The 19,322-nt window shown below is 38.7% G+C and overlaps 1 protein-coding gene across 1 annotated transcript in view; it reads right to left on the bottom strand.

The window, feature by feature from the left end:
- The window catches only part of LOC140229976 (GTP-binding protein 2-like), a 29,852-nt gene extending 13,543 nt beyond the window's left edge, over window positions 1-16,309 (bottom strand). Inside the window, exons 1-5 of the mRNA XM_072310176.1 lie at window positions 16,119-16,309; window positions 12,075-12,101; window positions 2,189-2,373; window positions 1,053-1,164; window positions 171-368 (exon numbers count right to left, since the gene is read on the bottom strand). Of these exons, the coding sequence (XP_072166277.1) occupies window positions 171-368; window positions 1,053-1,164; window positions 2,189-2,373; window positions 12,075-12,101; window positions 16,119-16,208 (612 nt within the window). The 5' untranslated portion in view covers window positions 16,209-16,309. The remainder of the gene's footprint in view (window positions 1-170; window positions 369-1,052; window positions 1,165-2,188; window positions 2,374-12,074; window positions 12,102-16,118) is intronic.
- Window positions 16,310-19,322: the final 3,013 nt, after the last annotated feature.

The raw sequence follows: 19,322 nt of genomic DNA, 5'->3' as shown, positions 1-19,322 counted from the left end.
TTACAGTATCAGACTTTTCAGAAGAACAGTTGTCTTGAGGGGATCAACATATTTGAAACAGTAAGTATTCTATATACATCACAAGTTTAATCCAACCAATGACTAATGTTTGTAATTGAAAAGTTGTACTAATATGGGATGTGTTGAAGTTTTGTAGGATGCAGTCATACCTTCCCCCTGCTGTTGAATCCAAGCATCTCATGACTTATGCTAGAGGTCCTCCCCGTCTGTATCTCATGTAAATGGCGGAACAAGTTAAGTCTTGCCCTTCCCCTGCCGTTGTCCAGTTCTCCCTGGGTCAGCACTCCAAGTAGGGTACTCTTGCCTGCCTCAACATTGCCTAGTACTGCTATCCGAAGGTCTATGAACTAAAGTACATACAGAGGGAAGAAAGTTAATTCAATTTGGGGGGCTTTGTATGTAAATAAAGAACACTTTCTACTACTCCTTTAAACAACACGACAGAGCTGAATATATCTGAAACTGTTTGTTTTTAACCACGAGCAGCTAAACATGAAAAAAACAAAAACAACACCAGAAAGAAGTTTCAGACAGCACTAGGTAGAACCATGTCACATGCAAAAGTTTAATAGAAGAATACAAAGGACACACGGAGGTCTCACAGAGGATGAAGGAAATAACTATTAGTTATTTCTTCTTAAGCACTTTTACAGGAAACTGATCAGAGCGCTGTTACAACAAAAACAACAAACATTTATCTTAATTATGATGGATACAGTTTGGCTTTGATCTCTTTTTTTTTTTAAGTTTCTTCTGTATCACATAGGCAGAGTTGTTGTGGTAGAGTGTTCCAGATAACTGATCCAGTGAGAGAATGAGCTAAAAAGATGGATATGTATAGGAGTTAGAAGGAAAGAAGATGACAAGAGCAACAATGAAAAACAAGAAATATAGGATAAACGAGAAGCTTTAGTAAGGAGAAGGAAAGACAAAGGAAATGAAAAGAGAAATAGATAGAGATGGAAAAGAAAAGGAAAAAAATGAAGAAGGACAGGTAGAGGGAGAAAGGAAAAAGCCAAAGAAAGTGTCACCTGCTGATCATCGGGAACTCGTCTGACAAGGACTTCACAAGCTTTCTTCTCCACCTCTGCTTCTTCACAGTCAACACATCGTTCCCTCAGAATGGTTGTGGTAGCACCCAGCCTAAAATACATGCAGATCATGGTCAAAAACAAGGCAAGTGCCATAATGTGTCTCGCCCATTCGCGTACAAGAAATTGTACGCGAATGGGATATAACAGATAATAAAAAGAGATATAACAGATAAAGAGATATAAAAGGGTAAAAATTTATGGCAAAAAAGAAACGTGCCATAAAAACTTATCATTGGGCCCTTAAAGTTCGTTGACCCCTGCCTTTGACCTTGTGGTGACCATCCACTCCCCAAGGGACATCTACCATCCAAGTTTGGTCACAAACGGACCTATGGATCAAAAGTTATGACCCATAATAGAAACGCGCCATAAAAACTTAACATTGGGCTCTAAAAGTTCGTTGACTCATGCTTGTGACCTTTGACCTTGTGGTGACCATCCACTCCCCAAGAGACATCTACCATCCAAGTTTAGTCACAAATGGAGTTATGGATCAAAAGTTATGACCCATAATAGAAACGCGCCATGAAAACTTAACATTGGGCCCTAAAGTTCATTGACCCCTGCCTGTGAGCTTTGACCTTGAGGTGACCTTCATATATGGTAAAATGTGAAACTTTGTATGACCCCTCATCCCTCGAAGTTTGATTTCAATTGAAGCCCAGAGTAAAGAGTTATTGAAGTTTTTGTAGCGTTACGGACAGACGATGGACAGACGGACAGACGACGGACGGACAGACGCCGCAGGCGATCCCTTGGTCTCCCCTCACCTCCAGTGGGCTCGACAAAAAACGACTATGCCAAACTGTCAGCACATCTTTCTCTCGTGCATATTACTCTATGATGGGGGAAAATATTGTAACCACATCATTTCTATGTTTGCTTTGCAACATTCTTGAAGAATTTTAATACAAAATCCAAACCGTTTTGAATGACAAGTGAAGAATGTGTACTCATATGACATTGCTGTAGGCTTAGGAAGAGCACCCACAGCACTGTCTACCAGTTTTGTAACAGGTATTACTAAATGCTCTGCATGTCAACATTTAATAATTTTCCATCTCTTTTCCTACCGGTTAGCCATCTTGTTGAGGGTGTCCAGAGATGCTTCCAGCTCCTCCTGAGTGAGGCCAGCCAACATCCCATTGTCCTCTACTCCAATCTCATAGATGGCCTCTCCTTGTCCTTCACGTAACCTCCATTTCATCTGGGTCACTAGGTGCTCAAAGCGGGTTTTAGAGGGGTTCACCAACTTAAGCTAGGAACAAGACAGGTGAGAGTAAAGTGAGCTCCACTCATGTTATGAATACAACAATCAACTAGGGTCTTAGCTGTTACAGGTAGTACTCTACTACTTGTCAGTCCAAAGAAAAAAGAAAAAAAAAGGGAGAACCCACTACACCTACACCATAACCCTTCCAACTAAAGCCAAACGAAGCCAAACAAAACAAAACCCAAGTCTCACAAACTGAAAGCTCTTGAATCTTTTAGACATGGCAAAAAATGAGGAAGAAAAGTTACCTGTTAACTTCAGTTTTGTTGCATACAATTATGAAACATTACTCCATCTTCTCTGAAGTGCATTTGCGGCATACTTTTAGTTTGTGTTTATGTATGGACACAGTTCAGTGAGTTCATAACATTTTAACTGTTACTATGTATCTTTTGCATTATAGTCAGGTCGCTTAGTGAAATTACCGTTACACGGCGGATAAAAGCACCAAATTTGGAGAGATGACCCCTCAGGACCTACTCATTGATATTTGAGTAGGAGCCCTCTGCAAAATTTTTATTTTCATTTCATTTCATGGAATTCAAGATTGGGTTCATGTTTTCCAGCTCCATGTAAAATGAAAAAAAGTACCACAAATGTGAACCTCGATTTCGTTACTTTACTCTCTCAGATACATAAATACGGTGTTATTTTCCCGACATGAAATGTTCGTGACTTGGAGCCGACGGTCTTTTTCGCAGCATGAAACTTCCGCAAATTGCCACTGGCATCAAAAGCATTGTTTAGAATCGCGCGCATTTTGATTTTGCGATATCAGCTCCTCGCGAAATTTGCGAAAGTTTCATTTCCGCGAAATTTTCTGCAAAATGAAATTCAGCATTTATACCATGAAAATAAAAATTTTGCAGAGGGCTCCTACTCAAATGTCAATGAGTAGGTCCTGAGGAGTCATCTCTCCAAATTTGGTGCTTTTATCCGCCGTGTAACGGTAATCTCAAAATTTGACGTTAAGCGACCTGACTATTATTGGTGAGCAGCAGTCCATGAATCTGACTGTCATTTAGAATAAACATTATGCTTATCTGCTATATTAGTGCCCAGTCACTAAATTTTTATAACATCAAATAATTGGTGTTATAATTCAATAGGTTTGTGAGCAGAAAAAAGACTGAACGCACACCAACATTATGTGGGACAGCCAATGTGACTACATTAAATTTTAGACTTAAAAAAAAAAAAAGCCCTAAGCTCTTCAGGAATGGGGGGGGGGGTGGAGGATTTGTTGCTGTTTTTCTTTTTAAAAAGGGTCAAGTCTATGCAAAGAACAATCTTCTGTTTATTGTGTATCAATCAGAGCTATTATTCATGCAGAAGTTAGATGTACATTTTAGGAAGATAAAGTTCAATAATAGTGATTCTGTCCAATTGGGTGAAAAATGCAATTGTGGTATCTAAACCATTAATTATTGATCACAGTTTGTGGCATGAGAACATAAAGTTCTGATAATAATTAGCTCTGTCTCAAGGAAAAAGTCTTACTGGGGAACAAAAATCGATTCACTGACAATGTCTGCAGCTAGCATTAACTCATTAAGGATGGGCTGATTTTGCTACGTGTAACACACATTTGCCATAGATGCCCGCCAAAGTATACATGCAACTAGTCTTCAATGGGTTAACAGAACAATTAAACACCATGTTTAAGTTGGCTTTAGAGAGGGATTGTAAGCACAAATCAAATTTCACACTGTTTCGATTTTTCAAAAGATATAAACCCTTACCCTCTAGTATTAAACATTCGTCTTCCACTACACATACATAGTTATGATGAAATAACTTGACAACCATAGCAGTTTGAGAGCACTTCTTGGCCAAAATCGTTTCCAACCTAATACATTGTATACTAGTGTAACATTGTGGTTTTTGCTAAAACAAAAGGAAAGAAAGATTTCTGAGAATCAAAACCCTACGTCATTCAGGGAAGTCCAATCCTTCCGGTCACATTCTCCACTTTTACTTGCCAAATTTGGGCTAGGACCCCGTTTACAGTGCGGGGCTGGGCCGAGCCGCGGCCGAGCCGCGGCCAAGCCCAGCCTCATTTGCGGGGCCGAGCCCCGCAATTTTGTCCGTTTACACTGCCGGGCTTGGCCGCGCTTTTGATTCAAACCTTTCAATATTTTGTCGTAGTGGCGCTCTGCTTGTAAACAAACGCAATTTGGTATAGCCTGGTTTTTCAGACTCTTTGCCAACTGGATTCCGTGGCGACGAAGTCGCTGTTCGGGCAAAGGCCTTTGCCGAAGGAAAAATCCTTTGCAGGACAAAACCACCTTAACCTATACTAGTTTTCGACGTTGAGGGGGTTAACATCGTGAATAGCAAAATAGTACGGGCAGAGTGTCTGGAAGCCAGACTAAAATTGGCCGCGCATTTGGCCCAGTTTGCGTTTACACCAGGAAGAGGCCGGGCTCGGCCGTGGCCAAGCCGCGGCCGAGACCACCTCCAGAGCGTGGCCAAATGCGCGGCCAATTTTGGCCTCGCATTTGGCCTTTTGCGCGTTTACACTGAAATGAAGGAGAGCCTCGCACTGTAAACGGGGTCCTAATGTCCACTCTCTGCTCTCCTTGGGTCAAGCTATGACCTCACAGCCCTCCACCCAAACAAAGTGGCAGTAAAAGTGACATAGGACTGTGCGTCAGTGGATTGGAATTTAAAGTTAAAATATATCTTTGGAAAGGGTCCTAAACCCAATAAACAGAGAAGTTTTCCTCTCCTCACTTCATATTGGGATCTTTGACAACGGGAAAGCATCGAGATATTGTGCAGCAGAATTCGCGAGAGTCAGCTATCTTCGTCTCCGGCAGGGGTAAGTTATCTTCTTTGTCAAGCTTAAACTGTGAAGTCTAGTTCGAGTCTAGTATGTTGTCCATATAGTGTTAGGATTATCTATGAGCTGCTACTCGTGCTATAGATCAGTGATAACATTGCTGCTATTTCAAATTGAGTTGAAATAGGGGTCCTCTGTTATGTTGAACAGAGTGATGCGAGTGTGCGTGGGCACATCATGAGATTTCATTATCGTTCATATATAACTGGCTTCTGAAATGTATGGCTCAAACCTGCCTCAGACTCAGATTGGTTGATATGACATTGTTTATCGATTATCAAGCTCCTACATCATGTGAGTGGACGTTGAGTTAAGTTGAGTTGACAAATAGGAAGAACTTGCTGGAAAAGCTGGTTAATTTGACAATTTGAAGATGTATGTTCATTGCTGCTTTCACAACATCTTGATTGGTGACATTGTGTGTGTGACGACATTGCGGAGTAAACACTCGTGAATGTAATATTCTAGTCATATTGGTGTATGCAATAGATAGGATACCCCCCTCTCTCTCTTCCTTTCCCTATTTCCATATCTTGCCTACTGAAGATGATAAGAGTGTTTAACGGTATGAGGCCCAGTATTGAATGTATACTGTTGGTTCTTTGAACGAATTGAATCTTGCTTTATTATGTTGAGTTAAAGAGAATATTGGATAGTAATATCGGTTATTGCTGACTGAGTTGCAATCATGCTAACTTCTTTACATGTGGTATCTGTTAACTACTTGTACATTTGCCAATAATTCTGCTTTAGATGCATTATTCTGATATATGTGACTACTTGCTCAATTAGTGAGATATCTATGAACTTCGAGAGCATTGTAGAACAATTCATTCTAGCCAGAAACAATGTGACATCAAAATTCTAGAAAACACAGCAAATTCATTTTAACCTAGTGAACAGACTTTGGACCTAAGGTCATTCAATCCTCTCTGGTCAGTGAGAGGGCATTCTTGACACATTTATGACCTAGGCGCTTTCACATGAAACACCTGTTAGAAACCACTAGCGCTACAGTTAAGCCAATATAAACGCTTTCACATCGGAGTCTGTACCAGAACCTTCTGACATAAAGTTAACTCTTTGGACTGTATAGAGAAACCTAATGCGAATTAGATATTTGTTACTGTGTACTTATAACGGAAGAGCTATAATCATGCAGTTGAAACAAATACTCGATGAGCATAGCGTGAATTATCAGCAATTACCTATTCACTGTTGAAATGTCAATAATCAACGACTAGGTGCCAATTACAAGATGCAGTAATTATACTAAGAATGCCGATATACATGTAAATGCGGCATTTGGAGAAGCATCACGATTAAGAATGAACACAACTGAATTAAGACTGTGTATGCTATGTTAACAAACCTCATTGCCTAATGCCAAATGTATTCAATGATAATACAAATGTACTCATTATCCCTTGTACGTAATGTTTACATCTTTCAGGGTCGGTTCAGTTATGAGCAGAACCTGCGAATACAAAAGAACATCAGTAACCAACATTGCGAGTTCCGGCTCCATTTGTTGCTCGTTACACTAGTATGATAATGATATGCAGATGTCATAACTAGGAAACGGGACAGCTAGCATGCATCGACTGAGCTAAATGTGTACAGCTTTCCTTGTGAAATCGCACATGAAAGATGTTACTGGGAGGATTAATTTTTGCAAATTAAAACGCAGTTTTAGTGTGATGTATTTTCAGATTTCTACAGGTTGGTTTAGGAAATTATAGCTTTGGAAAGGTACACTGTCCCTCCATGCCATGACCATTGACCTTGTGGTGACCATCCACTCCCCAAGAGACATCTACCATCCAAGTTTGGTCACAAATGGAGTTATGGATCAAAAGTTATGACCCATAATAGAAATGCGCCATAAAAACTTAACACTGGGCTCTAAAAGTTCGTTGACCCCTGCTTGTGACCTTTGACCTTGTGGTGACCATCCACTCCCCAAGGGACATCTACTATCCAAGTTTGGTCACAAATGGAGTTATGGATCAAAAGTTATGACCCATAATAGAAATGCGCCATAAAAACTTAACATTGGGCTCTAAAAGTTCATTGACCCCTTCCTGTGAGCTTTGACCTTGAGGTGACCCTCATATATGGAAAAATGTGAAACTTTGTATGACCCCTCATCCCTCAAAGTTTTATTGCAATTGAAGCCCAGAGTAAAGAGTTGTTGAAGTTTTTGTAGCGTTACGGACAGATGACGGACGGACGGACGGACGGACGGACAGACGACGGACGGACAGACGCCACAGGCGATCCCTTATATCCCTTTCATAAACTCATCCTCCAATTATCCGCCTAAGAATTATGCGGACATTTCAATAAAAAATGCGTTCACAAACTCTGAAAATTATCCGCATTATTTTTACGAGCGCCCGTCCTGAAAAAGGCGGATAATCGTCATGGTGACTGCATACGTCCCTCCTGCGGGAAAGACAGGTGACGTTTTGACCGCACCCCGGCAATTATCCGCATAACTTTGGATTTGCGTTCACAAACTCCAAATCTGGTCCCGATGCTGCTATTATGCGGATAATAGAAGGGTCGAAAAAAGCGGATAATTCTTCCCCCGCTCCGATTTTACGACCAAATGATGCGGATATTATCCGCATAATTGAGTTTATGAAAGGGGTATTAGTCTCCCCTCACCTCCGGTGGGCTTGACAAAAACAACTCACTGGCATCTTTAATCTTGTGTTGGAATGGACTGGCCTCTCCATATACATACAATTTCTGAGAGCTATCCAGAGAAACATATTTTTCTCCCTTGGCTTGCCTGCTGTGACGTTCACTACACCTCAGCTTCCTGCCAGCTGATATATTTGGGCAATTCCACGGTATGTAGGACACAGATGCTGAAAATTCAAAATGATATTTGTTTCAAACACCATACATTTTCAGACAATACTTGAGTTGAAGTTTTAAGAATCATTATGTTTTTCAATAAAAGCGGCCATTTTGATTTTCAAAATGGCTGCCAAAATATGCCTATAACTCAGTGGTAAGAAAGAGTGTTTTGTCACATAATTTACCCTCTGTATATCCACTTTACTATCCCTCTAAACAACAATCTTTTATATGCATGCAGTTACCAGACTAGTCTTTTACCACATGATAGAAAGAAAAAGCTGGTTGCTTTAAAGAATTTCATAAAACCTTTTAATTAGTTTGACAATGATGGATGTAACGTCAGTTACCAAAAACAAGGAATTTTTAACTTTATTCATCAAAGAAAGTGAGCTGTATGATGTAACTTAGGATTTCTAATGTATGCCCATATGCCTTCCTTTCAATACCAGAAAATAAGGAAACTTGGCATACTGGAGAATCAAATGAACACATCAAAATGTGTAACGTCAGTTACCGAAACGTCATATACCAGTATGTAACGTCAGTTACCATGACAGTAATTATAACTTAGGCAAATTTTTTGACTTTAGGCCATTTCAATACATCTGGGAAGTCAAAGGTTATCAACAAAGAGCAGCAATCCCTTTGATAGGGAATGATGTCTCATCACCATGGTACACTGTATGTCCACGGATACATTTTTTTTTGTTCACTTAATCTTATCTATTTATTTATCATATTTTTTCTTTGGTGGGGGGGGGGGGGGCTTGAGCTTTTGATTTTCGGCTCGGCACAAGTTTACGGTTAAATCATCTGGAAGTTTAGGTTTACCACATGCAATATATATGCACTCAAATTACTATACAGTACTCACTGTCCTACGGGATGATAAAGCTACCAAATTTGTAGGCCTAATCAATGATGTGGTTGCGTGGTAACCACCTTTTTCTATTAAAAAGCTTGTGTACAGCTGTATACCAACAGTTTTACAATCTTTACTAATGACTACTTTTGCAAGCATTTTTCTTTTTTTTCTGGAAGCTTAGTGGAGTTTCTACCACAAGACAAATGCAGGAACAGAAATATATTTCTTCGCTTGCACTTAAATGTGTGGTTTAGTTAATATGGCACATCTTGAAATCGTACATAAGCAGGCCTGACATAAGGCATGTACTGTCATTACTGTTTGAAACTAACACTGATGTTGCTCAGAGTGAGAGGTGATTCTTGGGTAAAATAAAAAACTGTTCATATTTGTTGATTACTTTATTTCATTCATGCAGGGACATTTTTGTAATACATTATAATTATGAACAGGAAGATTTGTTTATATTCATTGATCTTAGAATTCTTTCGGTGCAAAGTCCTATTTCTTGGTATCTGGGATGTATTTGCAAGCCTTGATATACCAGTGAAAAGGAAAAGAAAAACAATTACATTCCTTCAAGAAAGGAATAAACAAATAATGCCCTTTTGACCAAAAAAAGCATGTTTCTTCTTCACAGAAAAAATATTAAAAGTGTAACACTATTCATTTAAATCATTATTGATAATGGAGATCATTTTTTTTTTTATTTGTGGCCCTAACAATGCCTTGAGGGAGAAGGAGTAAAATAAAGAATAGAACCACAGTAGATTTCATACATATTTATGAATATTTTTGTTTGTATGTGTTTTTTCCCCATGACCTGAAAGATATATATATTTTGTCACACACAAAAACATCTGTGTTTTGTGTAGTACTGCAGGGCATTATGGGTGGGGTACTCTAGATAGAAACTTTCCTGTTCATCAAAAAAAAAAAAACACAAAAAAAACCTTAGTTATGTCAATATTTATACTTGGAACTGCTGAATCTAAATGGCTCTGTGTAATCATAACTGTTGAATAAGCATTCAATCTTAAGACAAATGTCAAGAAATGTCGTCTGGTGCATTTACATTATTTTTGCTCAACTGTGCTATGGCGTGGGGGGGGGGGAGCTTGCCCTCTAAGGGCCCCACCCCATTTTTGTCTTTAGATTTTGTTTTAATTTGTTAAAGTAAATGCCTGGGATTGTTACTGGTATACTGCAGCAGTATAATAACCTGTTAAATAAATTAGTTCTTTGTAAACCCCATAGCAAAAGTATGTGTAACGTCAGTTACGTAACGTCAGTTACTGACATGTTTACCTTTAAGTTTTCATAAAACATAAAGAAAATGGACTAATGTTTCATTTCATTTGGGTATTTATAATTGATGAACCAAGGTATGATTCCATAACAAACAAATCACTATGAAAGGTCAGAATTATAAAATATAACAAAACTATTCCTAATCATGATTTTCTATGTGTAAACCCTATGGCAAATGTAAGCGTAACGTCAGTTACGTAACGTCAGTTACCGTCATGCCTTCACTGAAATTGGCATGGCGCTAAAAGGAAATATCTAAAGTGCACATTATTTTGCACACCTGTTCCTAAGAACCTAGGTATATTGCCATATTAAACACATAAAGTTTAGAAGTCAGGGACATGAGATATTTCCATTTAAATCTACACCATAATTTCCCATGTCCTTTTTCCGTAACGTCAGTTACCGACACATTTTCACTTGCTATGTGATAAGAAATGCAGTTTGTGAAAAAAACTTTCCACCTATTTCTTCATTCCCATGAACTCATTCATCAATGCTAATTACAAGCCCCGGGTGCTTTCATTCACAGAACTACAACATAAACAATTTTATGAAAATCCTTACGCGTAACGTCAGTTACCGTGGAATTGCCCATTTGTTATGACAAGTGCTCTACAGCTGATACTTGTGCAGTGCTATTGTTTTGGAGAGGTATCCTGTCCACTGCTGTCAGCATAAGATCTATGGCTTATCACTTGATCTGTATGTGTACAGTGCATTGATGGCATTGCATTTTGTATCATCAAAGGTCATGCATCGCATACATCTCACACAGTTCAGCACAATATCAGGTTACACCAAAACAAATGACTTGAAGAGTGGTGCAGTGTACACCATCACACAATATGCACTGAAAACATCCAAAGGTAAATCCTACAAGAGAAAGTATTGATAATGGTGTCATGCTGAACATCACCTGGTGTTTGTGTAAAATAGGCCTATAGGGCACATATTACAAGATCACCCATTCCTTGGCAAGACAGCGAAGCACTGTCATGTTCTATCATTTGCAACAAAGGATGACATAAAACACAAAACAACAAATTGCCATTGCTCTACTAAACTTTACAGATTACAGAATGCTAATACAATGTACATGTATGTAGACCTCTTACTCACTATGGCAAAGCATTGCTAAAGAATACTCAATGGTAAACCATACCATGAGTTCACACAACAAATACAGTTTTTTTGTAAGGTTCATCCATCGTCTATGACTAATCACAAGATCCAAATTTTGTCATGTCAACATTGTGACATCCCTTACTCAAACTTCCCTCTTTTTGATATATACCCGGATATCTACATGCATAGATGGAGCTGAAAAAAGATGCTTTTATGTGTTTAAAAAGAAAAGGAATCGACATTTCAGTACAATACAGTCTTATAGTTTTCAATACTAACTCTGAAAATCAGGAAATTGTACAAAATTATCTGTGATTATGGACTACAAGTTCACACGATTTGCCACTGGCAGCATGACTCGGTCTAGGCACAAGGTGATTCATCTTAATATGGGTGCTATAAATATCAGAGCAAGGCATGTTCATGAGAAAAGAAGCACTTTGTTAATCACTCAATTCTGTTGCAACTATCATTTGCAATTATTGTATTTTTGTATTTCACTTCCTCTATTTTGTCTAGTTCCTGTATCAACTGGTATAAGAAAAAAAGATAGCATTTTAAATGTCAATCAAAATCATTCATCCACTTTTAACCTCTAAGACTATGAACAAGTGTATGTGTTGTCAATTCAAGGAAATAAATTGTGTCCAATTCAGATCTCACCTTGTACTCAATGTTTCCTTCTGCAGCCTGTTCAAAATAAAGAAAACAGAGTAATGTTATGAATCACATGGGTAACTCCCTGTTAAAGGGTGTGTACAGTTCTGGTCGAGGTGAGGATTTAGCATTTTGTCTGTGAGAAAATCAATAAAAAAATATGCTGTAAAGTTCATATGCATTGTGAATATGCTCATTTTAAGGCATTATGGCTACTTCTAGAATCAGGTCATGGTCAAACGATGTGGATATGATTTTAGATACTATTTGGAGCTTAAAATAGAACAAAAATGGAAGATGATTTGCAACTATCAGCTAAGGCATTATTAATAATCAAATGTCAGATGCAAGTTGGTAAAAACATCATGAATATTTGAAATTTGAACGATTATCAATTTTATGTTTTTCAGCTGTATTTTCAACGTCATTATCATGTTCCACATATCAGTTCATACCAGATCCTCTAAATACTTGTTACAGACTACCAATACTACAAATACAACCATTCTCAGGCATTCTGTCTGAGAGAAAATTGATTTTGAAATATGGTATAAATCTTATGTGTTGGGAATATGCTAATATTATAGAATTTACAGCTATTTTCAGAACAATGTCAAGGTCAAAAGATCTGGAGATGACTTGAAATATTATTTGTAGCTTGAAATAGAATAAAAATGGAGCATGATTTGCAGTTTTCAGCTTAAAGTCACCATTAATATAGAAAGGGCACACAACTAAAAATCAATGTAAACACACTTTAACACCATTATGGTTACAGAAAATTGATCGATTGTTTTTTTGTGATTTTCAGCTGCATTTTCAAGGTCATTGCCAATAAGACTCAACGATTTGTGATGTACAATTGTATACCCTTTTGGTACTACTTACAGACTATCATCCCAGAAGATACCATTGTGTCTTGGCACTTCATCTCTTATTTATCACAATTTGAAATGTGCTTAAAATCTCACATGTCATTTTACATTAATTTTTAGATGTTTATGACCATTTTTTAATGCATAAACCAGCTATTAAACATTTCTGAAACCAAATTTTTTTCATAACCCATGAAAATATAGGTAAATGTCTATCAATACACAAAAATTGGTGTCGCTCCTCGATGGGACTAGTGGTGATTTGTGACCTTGAACTTGGCAACTTTTTGAAAAAATCCAACTGTGAGGGCGCCCTATGAGAAAACGATGCATACTTTTTGGCCGTGTTTTGGTAGGTCTGTAGAACAAGTAAGAGTCTTTAAATATGCATAATATTGGGTTCTAAGCTAATTGAATTTTGAAGTTATCAGCTTCCAAACATGCACCCAAAAATGTTAGCTTTGACGCTTAACACCATTTTTGGTGACCTCTTGCGCAATAGCGGAAAGTCATATCCGCGCCATAATATTATGCGCATGTTAGGATCATAAAGTTCTTCCAGTTTACAGAAAATGAGCAATGTAACTCATCTAACTTGGCTGCAGCAGTCAATCAAAAATAGCAAATTTTATTTAAACTCGATTGTTCGACCACGCATTGGTTGCTAAGGGAGGCTGTATCTTAGCAACCGTTTGCCCTTGGGGCAAAATATTTCAGAATCTTCCGTCAGACATTTGGTGCGAGTTTAAAGAAAATCGAAGGGGGTCGGGTTAACAGCATTGGTTGATTTGACGTGGATTGACCCAGGGGGGTATCCCCCCCCCCCCCCCCCAAACACCCTTCCTGCGTTCGGTCACTTTTTTTTTTCTTTGTCGTCACAAGGATGCTGATGGGGATGCTTCAAATTTCAACCGATCCCTGTAAACTGTTGTCACTCTTCTGCGATCTGATAGACTGGGATAGATAGGGGACCAGATCATGATCTAGTGGAACAGGGGCTGAAGTTCATCATTCAAAGGTGGTATTTCTATATGTTATTCAAATATGAAAGGTATTCCATTTTCCTTTTTGTATTTCACAAACAAACAATCCTGGTATTTTCATGATTAAATATGGGGCCTAATAATGTTGAGCTTAGTGTTTTTCCTCTAAGAGTGCTCTAAATATAAAATGCAAATTTTGAACATGATTTCTTTTTCAAGACCTTTTTTTTAATACTAGCTTCCACTCATCCCCTACCCCAGTCTGTTGCTTTAATTTTGCTTCATCTTCACAAGGCAAGGATGTTGTTGGGATCCCTACTACGCTTTTGCTTCTCTTTCCCTATCTCAATCTAACATTACGACATAGAATTAATTTACACTTCTACCAGACCAGCACAGCTCAGGTAGGTATGAGGTCACTGCACTGCCACTATATTAAATAGATTCTATCCCTCGTTTGCTTTTTGTGGTGAATAGGTTCTAGGAGAGTTTATCGTATCACCGGATCCTTTTTTTTTTTTTTTTGTGGCTCTGAATTCCGTACTCAGAGGACGAAATTTCCACCAAAAATAGCACGAGTTATTCACACAGTCCTGAAAATTACAAATTCAGTAAAATTATGAAAATCATTCACTCCGATTTTAGGAAAATAGACTTCAAATATACCCCTCTCCAAACAGTTGTCTTTTGCGCAGTGTAAAATCGCATTGTAATTCCAGACACAATTTTCGTAATGAAATAATCAACGTCTTTCGCACCATGTCCTTGCACCAGAATCACAATTCATCCCATGAAACACCGTATACATTCTTACCGAGCAGACAACAAAGAAAAAATCGGCATATGAGGTTCAAATTTCGTAGTTTACGGTAAAATGTCTATCTTGAACATTTCGTACAGTTCACGCAATAGAAAAATCGACAACTTCTATTTTACGTGCTTTGTCTATGGGAGCGTGAGTGATGAGTTGCGGGCCCCTTCCTTAGCGCACAACTAATGCATCGTTTGTGTTGTGTTTGAGGACGATTGCTGCAAATTTCCGGTATCGATCAGTGAACTTGTGGTTCTATTGGAATCTTCAGCGTTTTTGCTGTATGTGAGTGGGATTTCATAGAATTTCAGTGACGAAATGTGATTAAAACATGCATAAATATTAACTATAATAAGGTGCGGGTCACTAAACTTTATAAACCCAAGGTAAAATGTGAATTCCTTCGCATTTTTACATTCTTAATTTTTCTTCTTCTTCTATAATCTTCAAAGGGCTATAAACTGCAGCCTATCACGAAGATGAATACAACTTGTGTGCACGATGAGAGGAGGGGTGTGGGCTTAATCACAAGGTGTGATTTTAAGGTGGGTCATTAAGAGCTCCTTGAACTGCTCAGGTGAGACTGCACAAACTACAGAGCTTGGAAGTTTGTTCCACTCAGGTATGGATCTCTGGGCAAATGCAAATTTGTCGGTGTTGCCCCTGGGGCGGTACAGGATATGTTTGGAAGCACATGTCGTGATTTTTCCTAGTTTTAGACGAGTTGATTGTGAAAAATGTATCTGGATGAATTGCAACGAAGTCGTCCATGATTCTGTACATGATTTTTTGTCGCGTTTTTTTGCGATTTCGGTCTACACAATGCTCTGTGAGCATTGGTGAGGCTCATCAGTCTATCAAATTAATAGTCTCATGCATATTGAATGTCATTGGTACACAAAATGAAAATGTGCGTGTCCGAAATTACCATGCTGTCCGGTAATAAAACCATATCTGTATTTTACGTTGCACCGGTATTTAAGAAATAACGTAGGGTCTAAACATTTATCGCTTGACATGCACTGAAATTTCTCATGATGGTTTTAGCAGTTTACACTAATTACACTTCATTAACGGTTGATTAATGTTAGGTGTACGTGGTAGGCCTAACGTTAAACTGTTGGTTACAATCACTGTGCTTCCCAGACCAGCCCCATTAAATTTGCAGGTCTAGAAATCTAACGTTAGACAGACTTTCTTGTAATTTGTATATTGATACAATGGGCGCTAGAGCGCCGATACAATGTATTCTTATGCGAGTTACCAATACATATCAATTATCATTAGGGCCTACTAATGAATGTTAGATTGATGTCTGTTACCAGTCTGTATGTAGCCTTGCCTTGTCTACAATCTACATGAATGAAACGAACTGGCTTACTTCGGGCGGCAGATTGCTCATGGAGCAGGCTGAGACTTCTACTTTATCCTGACTGCACATGAAGTCCGATAAATTCCAGCTGATGTCCATAGTTCTACAATAAACAACTCAATCACAGGAAATGCAGAACTTTGGCTACGTGGGCCTGCGCCCATGAAGTGGAGCTGGAGAACCCCGGAGCCGGAAAATCAGCTGTCCAACTGGCGTCTTTCGTCTTCGCGGGCTGGTGCTTTTGGCTGGCTACATGGGATGGGATGTTCACACGTATTATACACACACACACGTACACTCAATGCAGCAGGGTCTTCGCAACGATACGCTGTGTTTGTCGCGGCCGCCGAAGTCGCTAGTCGGGCATACAGTACACACTACGAGCTAGCTGAACGGGGTTTGTGAGGACTCCACTCAACAAAACACAACAATAAACAGCAGCAATGACTGGTGTGATTCGCCGGCAGGAGGCGGGAGGCGGGGCCGGCCCCGGCTCCCTGACTTGACGGCCGGCGGTCGGTGTTACTGGCGATTTCATCATTCTCCTCATTATCTGTGATTGATTGAATTCGTAAACTACTGCCCTTGTCATAAAATACTGGAGCAGCTAGGTAGCATCAACTTTCTATCTGTGGCGCAATAATGGGATTATACTAACTAGTTCTACATGTTCAGGGGCGTCACCAGAAAATGTCAGTACAGTTTTCTTTTTAAGTTCAATTTTTAACATGAAATTACGGGCTAAATCGTTATAATGAAATTTTGATTCTGTTTGCACCGCTGGGTCTTTAAGAATTAAACAACATATAAAAAAAATAAGAAACCGGTACAATGCCCTGACGGCCAGCGGTCGGTGTTACTGGCGATTTCATCATTCTACTCATTATCTGTGATTGATCGAATGCGTTTTGACACTACATGTAACCTGCGAGATTCTTTTGTTTATTGGATTTATTGGTGCCTGTATCATCATGTAGTATATACACTATAGTGGTACGTTAAACCAGGGAGGTGCTAGAGAAGGAGAGACAACTACTGCTCTCCTTAGACGTAAGTCATGCGTTCAACTACAGGTGTTACCCATGTGCTTTGACAAAAGAGAGCATCAATAATCGGGACTAGCGCTCTCACATCTAGTTAGAAATACTTGCCCCTACTGCAATTCGCTCTCTCTTTCAACATGATGCTGTTTGATGGCAACAATGAATTTATGTACCTTGAATTGGAGTGGCGAATCAAAATGCAGTGTAAAACTGACAATTTTAACAGCAAATAGTTTAAAAGCACGCTGGAACACGCTTTAGCGGAGTACTTTATTTGAAAGATCAAAATATCCCAGATTAAAAGATAGAAAACTAACATGCGGAAATGTGCGCATTATAGAAAAATATGAGGTTTTTTTAAGAGGGTCTATTATTTTAATTTCATTTCGATATGCGCATTACGTAGAAACTGGAAATACACGTTTATGATATTGAATTCTTTCCTACACTATTCTAAATAAATTCGTGTATTTCATTTCAAATTTTACGGTGAAATAAAGCTTGTAACAGTTAATTCAACGAAAGGTGAAATGCGTTCTTTGTCTCTGAACTTTGTCTTGCAGCTAGAGCGGTGCCGAGCATGACTTCAAAGCGTAGTGGAATGCTAGACATCCCATTGTGATGCCTTGAAGCCAGACATGTGTTTGCATGAATTACGAAGAGTTGCCACTCCACCTGTAACACCTCCCTGGTTAAACATAGTGGAAAAAATACTGTAAAGGACTATGATTATAACATATGGGGGGGGGGGGGGGTGACGGTGTGAGATCCTCGGCAAGGGAGGGTGTGGGAGGGGGATGCCCCCTCCCACGGTAGGGACTTTTTGTAAAAACAGAGTATAAAAGTCGCGTTTATAGGGCATTTTAAATCAAATCAATTTCTAGGGAATTAAACATCATAAAAAAATCACTGTGAAGGACTATGACTATAACATATGGGGGTACATTATGTGACGGTGTGAGATCCTCGGCGAGGGAGTGAAGCGACCGTGCGGGGGAGGGGGACACTCCCTCCCACGGTAGGGGCTTTTTGTAAAACCAGAGTACAAAAGTCGCATTTGTAGAGCATTTTAAAAGCAAATTTCTCGGGTATTAAACAGTAAAAAAAACAAACAAAAAACAACAATTGCTGACAAGAGTCCCATTAACACACAGGTCCTTGGTTTCCACCATAGATGCGTATGTGTGTATGTGTGTGGGGAGGGGTGTGTGTGTGTGTGTTTTAAATGGAGTGCATGTTGAGAACTAGGAAAAGGAGTTACCACAGACAACATAGAAATCAATCACTTACGAACATTGACATAACGCATAATAAAAAGTTTTGTACTAGCCAAAATATACTGCATCAATAAGACAACCATTGATTTTGAAACTCTTATTTATAATACTTCAGGCAATAAATATATTTACAAGATATCACCATCAAATGACATTTGCATGTGATATGTACAAAATACTGAATAAAATATTTAAAGATACACACATTTGTACACATGGAAGATTGATTTATGTGTTAAAGCTCATATATACCAGTTATGTCAAATATAAATGCCTACTTGAAATGTGTGGCTATATTTCTATTTATCAAATTTACTCGTGGGTAAGTTATCACATAACCCATCACAAACACCTGGGGCCCGTTTCATAAACTTGTCATCAGTGACAAGTTGTCATAGATGTGACAAGCTACAGAAATCCTTGCATCTGATTGGCTGAGAGCAAATTTGTCATAGAAATATGGCAGTTGTCACTAATAACAAGTTTTATGAAACGGGCCCCTGATCTATGAATTCATTGGTCCATCATTTTAATTACATCAAAGTCAGATGTATAAAATACCTCGATTGAAAGGCATCAGTGGACTATCGTAAGTAAAAATGTAAAAATAGTTGCTATGTTTTTACAAATATTGTGTGAATTATTAGATAATATACCTTATATTTATATTCCCCCCCCCCCCCAATTGTTGAACCATGACATACTCTGATGGAACATTTTCAGTCATTGCCAAAGGAGGAAGGAAAGATGCTCGAAAACTGGTCTCCTAAACCCTTCCGAGATCATTGGTTCAGAATTCCATTTTATATACCACACAATGTACAATATTAAATGGGTTAGTCAAATACCGGTTAGTGATTGGCTAAACACAGTCGTGTGATGGAGGCACATTG

This window comes from Diadema setosum, chromosome 1 (assembly GCF_964275005.1).
Source record: "Diadema setosum chromosome 1, eeDiaSeto1, whole genome shotgun sequence".
Classification (NCBI taxonomy): domain Eukaryota; kingdom Metazoa; phylum Echinodermata; class Echinoidea; order Diadematoida; family Diadematidae; genus Diadema; species Diadema setosum.
Note: the sequence above shows the minus strand (reverse complement) of the source record. Positions and strands in the feature narration are given on the sequence as shown.